The sequence below is a fragment of the Heterodontus francisci genome, chromosome 4 (assembly GCF_036365525.1).
Source record: "Heterodontus francisci isolate sHetFra1 chromosome 4, sHetFra1.hap1, whole genome shotgun sequence".
In the NCBI taxonomy this organism is placed as follows: Eukaryota; Metazoa; Chordata; class Chondrichthyes; order Heterodontiformes; family Heterodontidae; genus Heterodontus; species Heterodontus francisci.
The window spans coordinates 61834094-61849231 of record NC_090374.1 but is presented as its reverse complement, the minus strand read 5'-3'; the positions used below and the strand labels follow the sequence as shown (position 1 = coordinate 61849231).

General features: G+C 40.9%; 1 protein-coding gene across 2 annotated transcripts in view; it reads right to left on the bottom strand.

Annotated features, from left to right (window-relative positions):
* The window catches only part of LOC137369063 (brevican core protein-like), a 212996-nt gene that overhangs the window by 37922 nt on the left and 159936 nt on the right, over positions 1 to 15138 (bottom strand). For both annotated transcript variants that reach the window (XM_068029643.1, XM_068029642.1), the window contains one exon: positions 11736 to 11849. In XM_068029643.1, coding sequence (XP_067885744.1) covers positions 11736 to 11849 — 114 coding nt within the window. The remainder of the gene's footprint in view (positions 1 to 11735; positions 11850 to 15138) is intronic.

The window sequence follows — 15138 nt, the reverse complement described above, 5'->3', positions numbered from 1 at the left end:
CTTCAGCTCAGCTCACTGTGGTGCCACTGAATTTTAACTCGTCCCCCAAGTTGACAGGATGCCAGCTGATGCTGATTGAGCAGCAGGCAGCTCGCTGGCTGTTATCTAATGAGGCCCTGTTATGTTTATGCCAGTTTGCTGGATATTTTACATATCTCATTTATCTCAGAGCAATGCAGAGATGGCACTAGTTCTGAATCAACAACTAGTTTATTTACAGTACATGAAAATATCTCAGCACCTACACTACAGGCTTGAATCTGAAAATGGTGCAGGCATCTGAATGAAGACTTTGGGAGAAGGCAGTAAATGCATCGTAAAGCCACGTCCATTTTGGGATTATGTTTAGTTTCACCCAGTGGGTTTCTTAGCTACAGTCCTACCAATGCCAATGAAAATTTTATTGATACCAGGTTAAAGTCAGTTCGTACAGTTTTACTGTTCCAGTAAGGGTTTTCGTTTGTGATTTTATTTTGAATGAATCTAAAAATCTTACCTCTGTGGAACATGATGATTTAATATGAGTTTATCACATGTTAATGGGTTTATTGCAATGTAGGCTTGCTCTGTTGGTAGTATTCAACATTCTCCATAAAACTCTCTACCCGATAGAAATGGTATAATTATATGTCAGAGCAGTGACTTTTTGGAAATTACCTGCCAACATTGTGCACAGATTGAACAGAGTGGGGCAAATTTTTAGTTTGCAGCCCAGGTGTGAAACTGGTGTTCAAAATCATAGAGTCATAGAGTTAAACAGCACAGAAACAGGCCCTTCGGCCCATCGTGTCTGTGCCGGCAAACAAGCACTTAACTATTCTAATCCCATTTTCCAGCACTTGGGCCGTAGCCTTGAATGCTATGGCATTTCAAGTGCTCAGCTAAATACTTCTTAAATGTTGTGAGGGTTCCTGCCTCAACCACTTCTTCAGGCAGTGCGTTCCAGATTCCAACCACTATCTGGGAGAGAAAAAATTTCCTCAAATCCCCTCTAAACCTCCTGCCCGTTCCCTTAAATCTATGCCCCCTGGTTATTGACCCCTCCGTTAAGGGAAAAAGTTTCTTCCTATCTAACCTACCATTGCCTCTCATAATTTTGTATACCTCAATCATGTCCCCCGTCAGCTTTCTCTACTCCAAGGAAAACAACCCTAGCCTTTTCAGTCTCTCTTCATAGGTGAAAAGCTCCAGCCCAGGCAACATCCTGGTGAATCTCCTCTGCACCCTCTCCAGTGCAATCACATCCTTCCTGTAGTGTGGTGACCAGAACTGTACACAGTACTCCAGCTGTGGCCTAACTAACGTTTTATACAGCTCCATCAGAACCTCTCTGCTCTTATATTCTATGCCTCAGCTAATAAAGGCAAGTATCCCATATGCCTTCCTAACCACCTTATCTACCTGTGCTGCTGCCTTCAATGATCTATGGACAAGTACACCAAAGTCCCACCAAGGTCTCTCAGTGGCAAATTCCATTTGGTCTTTGAGGGAAAACTGACAGAACATTTTATCGACAGGAACAAGGATTTAAAATTAAATCTGTGTCACAATTTCTTCTTTTGTTAAAAAAAAACACTTTTAATAATATTTTGGTGAATTTAGCAGAGGCACATTAAATTCATTTGATAACAACCAATTTGTTAAAAGCTGTTGAATTATCAGATGAATTGAAGATTTTATACAGTTATGCGGGGGCGGGCGGGGGGTGGGGGGGGGGGGAGCGGGATGGTGAACTGTACCATCCCCTCTGTTATTTGAGCGGCAAGTTGAAAGTTTACCCTGTATTCAGACTATGTCAAGAGCTGCACTTCTAGTCAAACCCATACAAAATAACAAGCTCTCAAAGCAGGAGGGTTTTAATTTTTAAAAATCCATTTCTGGAAGCAGCATTGAACAAAATTGAAATATAAACAATAAAGTCTTTAATAATTAGCGGGGAGGCAGGGTAGTACAGTTCATCCCCCTGTCTTCTCCCTGCCTCACATAACTGCATAAAATCTTTAATTCATCTAATATTTCAACAGCTACTAGCAAAGTGGTTCTTGTCAAACAGATTTAATGTGAATCTGTAAAGTGCACCAAAAGGTTATTAAAAATGGGAAGTTTTTTAACAATGTAAGAAATTGTGACACAGATTTAATTTAAAGCCTTGTTTCTATTGATAAGATGTTCCTTCAGTTTGTCCCCAAAGGTCAAGGATTCCTAATTTCTATAAGATTCTGATTTTATGCATATCACTTTCAGTGAAAAACATTTTAAGAACAATTTTCTGCTGCCTAAATGAAAAATTTCCCAATGTGTTTGAAACTGCCTGGTTCTTTTATCTCAAAGCAGACAATAATTCCTAAGAGCAGAGCACTCTTCCCTCCCCAACAGAGGTTTCAGATTTATTGCCTGAGCCCATTTAGAGACCTCTTCATCATTTTACAGGAAGGAAGTAAAGTGTAACAATAAACTCTGTGGCAACTCTGAGAAACTATAAGCCATGTCTAAAGAAGACAGGCTACCAACCACGCACTGGGGAAGAGGTAGAAAGGCGTCTGTGAGAAATGTTAGAAACTTTTTAGGATACACTTCTTATTTTGTTAAAATGAAAAAAAAGATTAGACTGGAATCAAAAATGTGGGAAGGGAGTTTTGTGGATGTAATGTCATCCAGAACAAATGCAGCTTACAGATTAAACTCATATTCCTTACAAAAAGAATGAAAGATATTAGTCCAAACATTAAGGGAGTGGGGAGATTTCCTTTCGTGCTATGTACATCAAAACTGCAAACCCATTTGTAAAGAATGGGTGTTGAATTTTGTTACACAGAACGCGCACTGAGGTTACTTATATATTACTGCAAAATGTTCTCCTAATCTTATTACCATACCTTTTAAGGCTACTGAATTGAGTGCTTTCACAGCACAAATCAATTTTTCTAATACTTGGAACTTCCCTGGTTTTTAAATAAAAATTTTTGCTGGTGGGCTGCTAATGATATCTTTGTATGAACAATTTTTTTTGGCCTGAATTTGGCCAGAACCCAGCACCCATTTGTCCTTTAGTTAAGAGTCAACAGCAACAACTTGCATTTATATAGCACTTTAAACATAGTAAAATATCCCACATGCCTCATGATAGTGCTGTGTCAGACATATGTGGATGCTTGCCAAACATATTTTACTTTCTCTTATTAGTTTCCTCCCCTCCTCTTCTGAAGTTGCTGAATACTTGCTGGGACACAGTTCCACCACTGCTTCGTCCAAGTAATCATTATTCATATATGACTCTTGAGTGCTGAGGAGCAGATTTTCCAATCAGGCCTTCAGTTGGGTTTAGTTGGGTGGCGTGTTTTTAGAAGCTGCCTGACCATTTTGTGGGGTCAGTTTAATTTACGTATTACTGGTTGATTTTCGGCCCGGCATTGGGAGCTCACTTCTAACATGCATAATGTGTGTACACAGAAAATTTTATAAAAGAATGTAAGCTTAAGTCTTTAGTGGATCTGGATACCAATTAAACTCCATTCAATAATGGGGCCAAATTTAGTAGTGTAAATGCAGGAGTCAGTTCATGGGCACTGCTCTCTTTGTCATAGCCTTGATCCATAAATGGGCAGAAGAGCTAAATGAAAAAGCAAAGTTGAGAGTAATTGACTTCAGTATCAACAATTTGATCAATGAACTCTAGCAAAACTGAGATCTGTGGGGGTCAATGGGAATATCCACCAGTGACTGAAGTTATATATAACACAGAAGAAGGGGGTTATGATTGTTGCAGATATTACTCAGGCAGTGTTCTTAGCCCAAGCATCTTCAGCTGCTTCATCAATGATCTTCCATCCATTAGGGCCGGAATTCTACACCACCCCAACGAGCCGGATGGTGGGGGTGGGTGGCGTAAAATGGAGCAGGAGGCTCCGGACGTCCTTCCCAACCCACTCTCGCTTCCGCCACACTTCATGCGGGGGGGGGAGGGGGGGGGGGGGGCCAAAAACAGGCTGCCCGTCCCAGACCAATCAAGGCCCTTAAGTTGCCAAATAACAACCACTTAAGCTCCTTCGTCCGCCTCCACATGGATTTTACGCATGGCAAGCGGGCGTCCTGGAGCCGGGAAAGGCCATCCGGGAAAAGCTGTCGGCCTTTCTGTGCCCCGGGGATGGGCCCTGACAATCATGCCACCCCTGCGTCCCCAATACCCCCAGGACCCAAGACGCTACCCCCCCCTTGCCCCCAAACAACCACCCTTGCCTCACCGGGGCCCGACTGATTACCCCCGGTGAGGCAACCCAAACTTACCTGGACACCTGGCTCCATGTCCTTAGCTGGGCTGCAGTCCCAGCAGTGGCCACTGTTCCTGGTGACGCTGCTGGGACTAAGAGCTGCTGGCCCACTGATTGGCCGGCAGCTCAATGAAGCGGGACGTCCTCCCTCAAGCGGGTGGGTGTCCCGCCTTGGAACAATTAAAGCCTGGGGATCCATAAAATGCGGGATGGATCCCCAGGCTAGGCGGAAGCGGGTTTGCCACCGACTTTTATGTCGGTGGCCAGCTCTCATCCGCCCACCGTAGAATCCAGTCCTAGGAGTCAGGTCAATTGCCCATGATTCTAGGGATTCAGAGATTTAGGAACATAGGAATCTAGTCAAAAAAGACCAGCCTCCTCTATTTCACCTTTACCATGGTGGTAGTTGCATACTACAATAATAATGGAGTTGTTGATTCACCACAGCAATCAATGTCTATCAATTAACCTACAACAGACCCAAAAATGACACGAGGAAATCCCCAGTGGTGGAGAGCTTTGGGAACCTTAGCTCCAAAGTCACCTTTTTCCGACCAAGCATGTTACACTTACTGCATGACATATCTCAAATTACACATATAATGCACTCCAAAATATCATTTTCTGAAAGAATTTTATCTCATTTTTGTTTGAATGAATCAACACGAATTACTTCCACCTTCTCCCAAGGGAGTCTGTTCCATAGATTGAACACTTGCTCACTGAAATAATTTCTGCAGATTTCAACAAAAGTGAATGATTCTTTATGAATCAGTTTCATATGACTAATTTGGCATAACACTCGTTAGTTAGCTCTTCATTTTTAAACATAAAGTAAACTGATTGGCATAATTCTATCATTTATCAAAAATAGCAAAATTATTAATTTATTAGGGCACAGTGACCAGTTCTTCCAGGCTAATTTTATAGGATTTTTAAAATTACAATGAGCTGCCTGCTTAAATAGGCAGAATTTCCTTCTCTTTAAAGATTGACCAGATGTCTGACTTTATAACATCGCTGAAGACTTTTCACTGGGATTTGAAACCCTCCCTCAATGCAAAGTGAAAGAACACCAGAATATTTAACAATGCAAACTTTGCTAAATTTTGCCCATTTGGTTCCATTCATTATCAGAGAAAAATGTAAAGGAATCCATTCCTTTATATGTCAGAATAAGAGGAAAAGTTCTCCTTCTTTGAAGAAAGTTAAGATGCAGCTGTGAGAAAGCCTTTGCTTAATCAAGATGTCAGTTTGTTGGCAGTGAGTCCTAAGCATGCAGCTGTATTGTTAGTGAAAGTTAGTGTGATTTGAGGCTCTGTGAACATTAATAAAGTTTGGTCAGCCCTGTCTCACACACACAAGCTTGTTTAAGGTAATGGAGCAGTGCCTCAAGGTCACCTAGGCCACCATTTAATTTAAGATGGACTGACAGACCATTTTGGTCCAATCAAGTCAGGCAGGAAACTCATTATGATAGCTGAAACAGACAATTATTTAAAAGTAACCCATTACTTATGGCAACTGTTTTTAAAAATGAATTTTATATAGGCAAAGATAGGATTGGTGAATAAAACCTCTTCAAGGAGCAGCCAATAAAGTGATATAGTCCTCAGAGCTTAATCCTTTGAAGACTGACATAAATATATAGTTTCCCCATAGCTCTTAGGTTGTCATAGTGTCATAGGTGTCTGAAAATAGATTTATCAATGATGTCACAGAAGAAAGGAACTAAACGCATTGTAGTGTCTGGCCTTAGTCATTTATTCCATTTCACAGTTCAGGAGCTTATTTCTGGGTGGATTTAACATCCACATAGGGGATGCCATTCCTTTAAGCACAAGACTGTATGGTTGGTTGCTAATGAAAGACCAAGCACAGTCAGTTACAAATTAAAATGGACAAGGTAATGTTTTGAATTTTTCTTCAAGTCTGTGAACTGCTCCTCCTGTGTAGTCACGTGCACTGAATGTGCCATTTAAGTGCCTTTATATATGTTTTAAGAGTAACTCTAGTAGATTCACTTTCAGAACAAACCCAAAGGCTGCATACAAAGAGAGGACTCCACCCTGGCAATGGCAGGTTGCCATACAGGCACTCCAGGCTGGAGAGTCATCGGGGAGTACTGCCCTCTAACATTAACCCAGACACTCACTGAGCCAATATTCGTTTCTTAGTCATGGAGGAGAGATCTCATTACTGAGTTTACCCTGGAGTAAAGGCTATACTGTATTCATACTGCTACAAATTTCACAGTCTATACATTACATCAAATGATCATGCCCAATTAGTCAACACAAGTGAATTCCTATTTCCTTAATTGGTCGGTGTTTTGGCCTCTCTTTTATTTTTTTTTTCAATTCTCTTCCTCCACAAGACAGTGGCTCATTCTAGTCTACCAATACAGTATCTTCACAGCCCAATTTATTTTACTGTGAGGGATTATAATCATATATAAACCAATAAAGAAACCAAACAAGAAATCAAACATAAAAGGTAGATCAAAGAAAAGCAGATGGGTAAGCAAGTAGGGCAATTTAAATTTAAAGACAGATTTCTTTTATTTATATTTTTTAAAGTGGAGAGTCTAAAGAAGGGATTGTAAAAATGTTCCAAACAGGGGTAAGGGAATGAAAGGATTTATTGTTCAAGCTAGTTATTGTGGTGCAAATGACCTGACAGGTCATATTTATGACATTATACCATACCTATAAAGGCAGTATCAGCAGCATTTTAGCAGCAAGTAGGCAGGCAAAACTACATTGCCCGCTCATACTGCCAAGGATGGATGGCAAAGCTCCATTAATGTCCACTCAGATATATGCACACAACACATCTTGGCAGTCAAAAATCGATTTAGGTCATTTTCTAGTGATTAGGGTGATTGGTTCTATTCAATATTAGAAGGCAGTCCATTGTACTGCCAAGAGTTTTTGAAAATAAAATTAAACATGGAATTCCCTTCCCCTGAAATGATAGGATCCTGAAGTAAACATATAGAATTTTTCTGCATTATTCTGAAATCATTATAGATATTCCTCATTTGTGACCTGATTATTGTTTAACTATCACCTGACAATCCATTCAAATCTGGTTAATTTTAAAGTCAAAGAGCCACATTTTGCTGACTTTTGTGAAATATTTAGCAGGCATGAGTAAATTGATTTTAACTCATCTTTATCAGTCAATATTTTATATATTCAGCGAGATACCTTTTAACTGTCTGCATAAATGCTAATTATATTGTGTCATAATGAATTGTGTGCCGATTGGCATGCATATGCTGAGAATTTAAATTTTTAACAGCAGTATAACTGGCTGACCTATTGTGAAATTGGAACATAATGTTAAGCATTTTGGTTTCTGGACACACAAGGCACCATGAGCTGGATTTTACATTGGGTGGACGGGAGCTGGCCGCCGACATAAAAGTCAGTGACGAACCTGCTTCCGCCTAGCCTGGGGATCCTTCCCGCATTTTACAGGTCCCCAGGCTTTAATTGTTCCGAGGCGGGACATCCACCCGCTTGAGGGAGGAAGTCCTGCCTCATTGAGCTGCCGGCCAATCAGCCGGCTATCAGCTCTTAGTCCCAGCATACCACCAGGAGCAGTGGCCACAGCTGAAACTACAGCTCAGCCAAGGGCATGGAGCCAGGAGTCCAGATAAGTTTGGGTTGCCTCACTGGGGGTCATCGGTCGGGCCCCAGCGAGGCAAGGGTGGTTGTTTGGGGAGAAGAAGGGCATCTTGGGTCCTGGGGCTGGTTGGGGAAGCGGGAATGGCCCTCAATTGGGCACACTGTGCCCGATTGTCAGGGCCCACCCCCGGGGTGCTGAGAGGCCGCCAGCTTTCCCCGGGCGGCCTTTCCCGGCTCCAGGACGTCCGCTTACCACGCGTAAAATCCGCATGGAGATGGGCAAAGGCCCTAAAGTGGCCGTTAATTGGCAACCGCCATCATCTGGCTCGTTGGAGCGATGTAAAATTCCGGCCCATAATTGTGGCCTTAGCTTGCCATATTCCAGTTGAAATTAAAAACATGATTATCACAGCAGCCAGGTATGATGGAATGCTGGCTGTAATTGGAGCTTCAAACAATTTGAATTGTGAATTATTGTGAATTCAGTCACTTCATCAAATGAAGAATACTCAGAGAGTACAGAGGCAAACTACCCAATTGGTATCAGAAGTCAATAGAACTGAATATCGGGTGGGGTCCATTACGGGTAACCGGTGAATTATGCTCATTTGTACCACTGTCCAAGATGGATTTCAACCCCTAGATGTCAACGTAACAACAATGATTGCACTTCAAAAGTAATCATTGGATGTGAAGTTCTTTGGGATGGCTTGAGGGCATGATACTGTACCATATAAATGCAAGTTCATTCCTATGGCCTGTCTACTCTATAGCATTGGTTTGTTTAGAGAGCAATTATAAGCTTTATCCTCCTTTGCTTATCTATGCAAAGCATTTGCTATGTTTTAGGGAACCCTAGACAGTGAGGGGACACTTCCTCTCAAGAAACCAATACACTAACATCAATGTAATGTGGGAGCTACATTTTTAAGAAGATTTCTTTAAGTTAACAGGACACCATAAAGGAGCTCTGTGAATACACATATTTTGAAGTACAATAGTAATTATTTTACCAAAAAACTGATTGACAAATTAAATGCATGGATGTGAAACTGCAGAGAGAGTGCTTAATATTATCAGCACTCTGCTAACCCACAGAGTTATCTTCTCCTATAAAGTAAGTGAACCAACATACTGAACAAAGGAGAACAGCAATCAGGACTAATGCCTTTAAACAGCACTGCCATAAAAGGATTTCTACACATTTAGAACTCTTACAATTCTGAATTACATGTGACTAACAGATTTAGCATGCATTTCCTAGATAAGTATCTACAGACACAATTCAAATTTGGAAACCTACTTTTCCCCTGAAATATAACCTCCAAAGGTCACTTATCACAATCTATGTGGTACTGAGCTATAGATTCTGTTATATTTTGTGATGACTTCCACTCCTGTGGTCGTATCCTCACACCAGACTGCTATGTCTGTGCTTTGAAATACATTTTTGTCTGATGTGGTGGAAATCTGGCATGTAATGCTTTGCCCAGAAAGTTCTGCTGGGTCCTAAAGTCTGAGCTATTTTACATCCCAAGACTAGCAGACAATAAATGGAGTTTACAGTCTCACGCCTGATTTACTGCTGAGAAAACAGACAACTTCTCAGGTGAGAAGTTACTGTTTTTTTAAAAAAGAATTGGATCAAGAAGAACAGATTATCATATAAATATAAAACCTGTGTATAGGCATTCTGATGTTGCAGTTTTATTTTGTTTTGCAGCCATGTCCATGGATACCACGAGTGTCGTTTCTTGGCTAAGAAGCACACTTATGCAATGTGGGAAAGGATCTTTCCCTTGCTAGACTTGCCTCCCCTCCAAAAGACTGTCTATAGGAAGATGGAAATCCTGATGTATTATTGTGGCTATAGCTTTGCCAGGTTAGCAGAATATTTAACCCTTTGAGGACAGGGAAAAATGTCTTTTTAAAACATGTGTGGTCATGAATGTGAAGCTTAGATGCAAACAGAAATTCTGAACTCAAAGCTTCAAAAACCACAACATACACAGATGGGTTTCCTCAAAAGCAAGAGACTTAATTATGTACCTTTTTTTCAAGAATCAAACACATTTCCTGCCTGCAGATGTAATATTCTAGCATCAAGTGTGTTGGCTGCATATTCGCTCTCACTGAACAGAATTGTATTGCCTGCTGGACGTGGGATAATTCAGCTCATTTCTTACTTTATGTCTAAATCCATAACCACCTTCTACATCAGTATTAAGAGGGGACTTTTGTCCATAAGAAATTACTTTGCATTGCAATAGGTCTGCTGGCAACACCACATAATATTTTTAAATTTAAATTACATTGAAGAGAATGACTTCAACGGCTGTCTGCAAATTTGGCACTAGCTCATTTAACAGTTTGCAGATTGCTAAATAGTGCAGCTGGAGCTAACAAAGTGTGCAAAGAGACTGACCATAGTGTGGTGTTTGGATCTCAGTCAACATTGCAGAAACATTAAGATTCAAATGTAAAATGTCCTGGTCTCGAAAGTAATTTATTAAGTGCATCTTGCCCAGATTTCCCAGGCACTCATTAAAGGCCTCATCCAAGTGAACATTCTGCCAACATAAGCCTAGACAGAGAGTGTCAGCAGACAATTTGATTGTGCGGCATATCACAGCTGGGACTGATCATTAGCAACAACAACTTTTTTGCATTTATATAGTGCCTTTAACATATTAAAAAAACTTCCATTTATATAATGTCTTTCACAACTTCAGGATGTCCCAAAAACTTTACGGCCAACAAATCATTTTAAGTTGTAGTCACTGTTGTAATGTAGGAAGTGTGGCAGCCAATTTGCGTACTGCAAACAGCAATGTGATTTTCTAATCATTCACATGATGTGGGTGTTGCTGGCCAGATCAGTATTTATTGCCCATCCCTATACAACTGAATGGCTTGCTAGGCCATTTCAGAGGGTAGTTAAGAGTCAATGATATGAATTCACATAGTGGCCAGATTTCCTTTCCGAAAGGGCATTAGTAAATCAGATCGTTATTTCCTGATAAGTTCATGGTCACCATTACTGATACCAGCTTTTTACTTCCAGATTTTATTTAATTAATTGAATTTAAATTCCCCAGCTGTTGTGGTGGGATTTGAACTCCTGTCCCCACATTATCATGTCAGGCATCTAGATTGATGTTTTGGAGATGGCATTTCATTATTCTGCCCATTTATGATTAGAACCACTGGTTTTGGATGGCTGAATATTCAAATTTGTTTTTTCTTGAACGGAAATCCAGGATTTCTAACAGCATTCTGAGGATCACAGTCCATTATTCCATCCACTTTTCTGCAAATGTCACTTGAGAACAATTAAGAGCAGGAAGCCAAGTTGATTATTTTTCCTTCCAAGCTCAGGTGCACTGAGGAAATTATAGAATCCTACTGACATTCATTTGAGATCAGTTAATGCAGCACAGCTTGGGATCAAACCTGGAGCCTAACTAAGCTATTGGGGAAGCTCAATTAAAACTCTTAGGGTCAGTGAGGATTTATGTAAGGCACACACTGCACAATTCTATTGTTGACGTAATAGGAACATAGGAACAGGAGTAGGTCATTCAGACTGTCGAGCCTGAACCTACCTCAGGCTTTAAAGTGGGATGTCTTCACTACAAAGTATCTGGCAGGCTGCTTCTGCTTGTACCCCCCACCCCCATCATAGCGATATAATAATAATGTTATTAATCACCATCACCCCACCACTGCAGATAGAAAATGGATTAAATAGACGTGAAAAATTCTGCTCTGGTTACTTCACCTGAACACTCCAAACAATGGGATTGTTTAGCTAATACATCTTTGGGCTTACCTTGTTCACACAGACCACCGCCATAACTTGGTAAGCAGATACAACTGAAACAGTTGGTACCATCAATACATGTGGCTCCATTACGACAAGGATTAGATTGGCATTCATCAATATCTGTATGAAATATAAGTGGATTATTTTGTTTAGTGGTCAATTAAACCAAGCATTGCTTTCACAATTACTATGTCTTGTTATGCCCACCAGAACTAAAGCAGCCAGTAATTAAAGCAAACTTTTTGGATTGGCCATGTTTCTTCAAAGAGCAAGCCAGGAAGTGGCTTCTTTGAAGGTTTGGCCCAATTTCCGAAAACTGGAAGCAGCCCTAATTAATCAGGATAGCATGACTGCTCAAGACTATACTGAATCTTCCAGTATCTTCATATAAACATACAGTAGCTCTTAAAATACTTCAAAACTTAGTGCTATTTCTGCCAGATAGAATTCAAAAGATTGAGCGTTCTCTAGATTAATTTAGAAGAAATTTGAAACCCAAAGTAAATGCAATATCTAATAAAATTCAAAGAACCAGGAACAAATTCTTCGAGACAACCAAAGCTTCAGTTGGATATTTCACACTCCCATAAAAGGGACACTTCAGAGGTAGTCCCCCAAGATTATTATTAAATGGGTGCCTTAGGCAAATAATCACTATCTCAGTGTAGCAATAGATCCTGAAACTCATATTTGTATGTATTTATTCACAATTGGATCTTTTTATATTATTAGCACCTGAAACATGAAATCTGTTTCTCTCTCCACAGATGCTGCCTGACCTACTAAGTATTTCCAGCAGTTTCTGTTTTTATAGCACAAATATATAGTTGTATTCCCCTGCATATGAAATATATCTATATTTTACATATATAAAAGCATTGAGTTGGCAACACTATAATGTCCTCTGTCCTTTGACAGCAATGTACAGCTCTAATACTCTTATAGCCCATTGCTTCTTGCAGAAGTAGCATTTTTAAAGATGCTATTCTTACTTTCTCCAGATGATGGCGCTGTTACCTCTTTAAATGAATGACTTGCAGCCTGTTATTAGTTTAGTTTAGTTTAGAGTTACAGCACTGAAACAGGCCCTTCGGCCCACCGAGTCTGTGCCGACCATCAAGCACCCATTTATACTAATCCTACACTAATTCCATATTCCTACCACATCCCCACCTGTCCCTATATTTCCCTACCACCTACCTATACTAGGGGCAATTTATAATGGCCAATTAACCTATCAACCTGCAAGTCTTTGGCATGTGGGAGGAAACCGGAGCACCCGGAGGAAACCCACGCAGACACAGGGAGAACTTGCAAACTCCACACAGGCAGTACCCAGAATTGAACCTGGGTCGCTGGAGCTGTGAGGCTGCGGTGCTAACCACTGCGCCACTGTGCCGCTCCTGACAAGCCATCCTAACCTCTCTCAGCCGGTTACAACAAACACACCTAAAAGTTGCCAGTTCCTCTGACTAACCATGAGCAATGCAATGGTAGACTGATCATCAAGTGAAAGAAAATTCAATTGGACTCTCAATATTAAATTCACCCTGAAAGAAAAATAGGATTTGATTCCATTGTTATAAAATGGTTAAGTATTAAGGTTACTACTTAAAGTTGTTGTTCCCATTATTATTTTTATGTAATTCAGTTAAAGCTTAAACCCATTTAAAACCAGAAAGAGAAATTTCTTCCAACCTTATTACCTTCTTTATTGATGATGGCCAGTGAAAATTGGGATCTCACTGTCTAAGGAATCGTGCTACAGCTGCAGTATACTCCATTATATCCTGTTTTATTTGTCAGAGTGCAGGATTTGCATTTTATTGTGCTGACTTCTCTTTGCTCCTGTTCCCCGCTGGTTACTAAGAAAATTGTGGCGCTCTGCCACTTTAATGTACTTGATAGTTTGTTATTTGTAAAAGTACCTTTGTTGTTTGTAGTATAAATAAATGATTTGGAGGAAAATGTAGCTGGTCTGATTAGTAAGTTTGCGGATGACACAAAGGTTGGTGGAGTTGCAGATAGTGATGAGGATTGTCAGAGGATACAGCAGGATATAGATCGGTTGGAGACTTGGGCGGAGAAATGGCAGATGGAGTTTAATCCGGACAAAAGTGAGGTATTGCATTTTGGAAGATCTAATACAGGTGGGAAGTATACAGTAAATGGCAGAACCCTCAGGAGTATTGACAGGCAGAGGGATCTGGGCGTACAGGTCCACAGGTCACTGAAAGTGGCAACACACGTGGATAAGGTAGTCAAGAAGGCATACAGCATGCTTGCCTTCATCGGTCGGGGCATAGAGTAGAGAAATTGGCAAGTCATGCTGCAGCTGTACAGAACTTTAGTTAGGCCACACTTAGAATATTGCGTGCAATTCTGGTCGCCACACTACCAAAAGGACGTGGAGGCTTTGGAGACGATACAGAAGAGGTTTACCAGGATGTTGCCTGGTCTGGAGGGCATTGACTATGAGGAGAGGTTGGATAAACACGGATTGTTTTCACTGGAACGACGGAGCTGGAGGGGCGATATGATAGAGGTTTACAAAGTTATGAGTGGCATGGGCAGAGTGGATAGTCAGAAGCTTTTTCCCAGGGTGGAAGAGACAGTTACGAGGGGCCATAGGTTTAAGGTGCGAGGGGCAAAGTTTAGAGGGGATGTGCGAGGCAAGTTCTTTACACAGAGGGTGGTGAGTGCCTGGAACTTGCTGCCGGGGGAGGTGGTGGAAGCAGGTACAATAGCGATGTTTAAGAGGCATCTTGACAAATACATGAATAGGATGGGAATAGAGGGATACGGACTCCGGAAGTGCAGAAGGTTTTAGTTTAGACAGGTATCAAGATTGGTGCAGGCTTGGAGGGCCGAATGGCCTGTTCCTGTGCTGTACTGTTCTTTGTACCACCAAATCTCATAAGGATTATGTACTAGGTTATTTACGAATGACTTGTAGGAGTATGTAGTTTATATTTCAAATAGGAGGGAAATCTTGAGCTATGAATCTCATTGTGCTTTTGTTAGCTTTTTGTCCCATTGTGATAGGACTCGAGTTAGAAGCTGAAGGTATGCCGAGTCATTTTCTTAGGTGCCAATGTCAGTCTCTTCCTCCAGAGGGATTGAAAGTTAGAGGTGAGGAGTTGCTTGTGAGCAACACCTACCTATAGTTGCCCCAAATGAGCTACCTTTACTTCCTTCCCTTTTCCTTATCTGCATTTCTAATTTGTTCTCGGGACATGAATGACATTGTCACCATTTCCAGTTTGCCCTGCTTAAGTGGTGGGCTTTCTGTTTAAACCGCTGCATTTTTTAGGGTGATAGTGCTCCTACAATGCCCGCTTGGCAACAATATCCACAGGCATTTTGTTGATTTTGACATGAACAGTGATACCTCGATCTGTCCACTCCC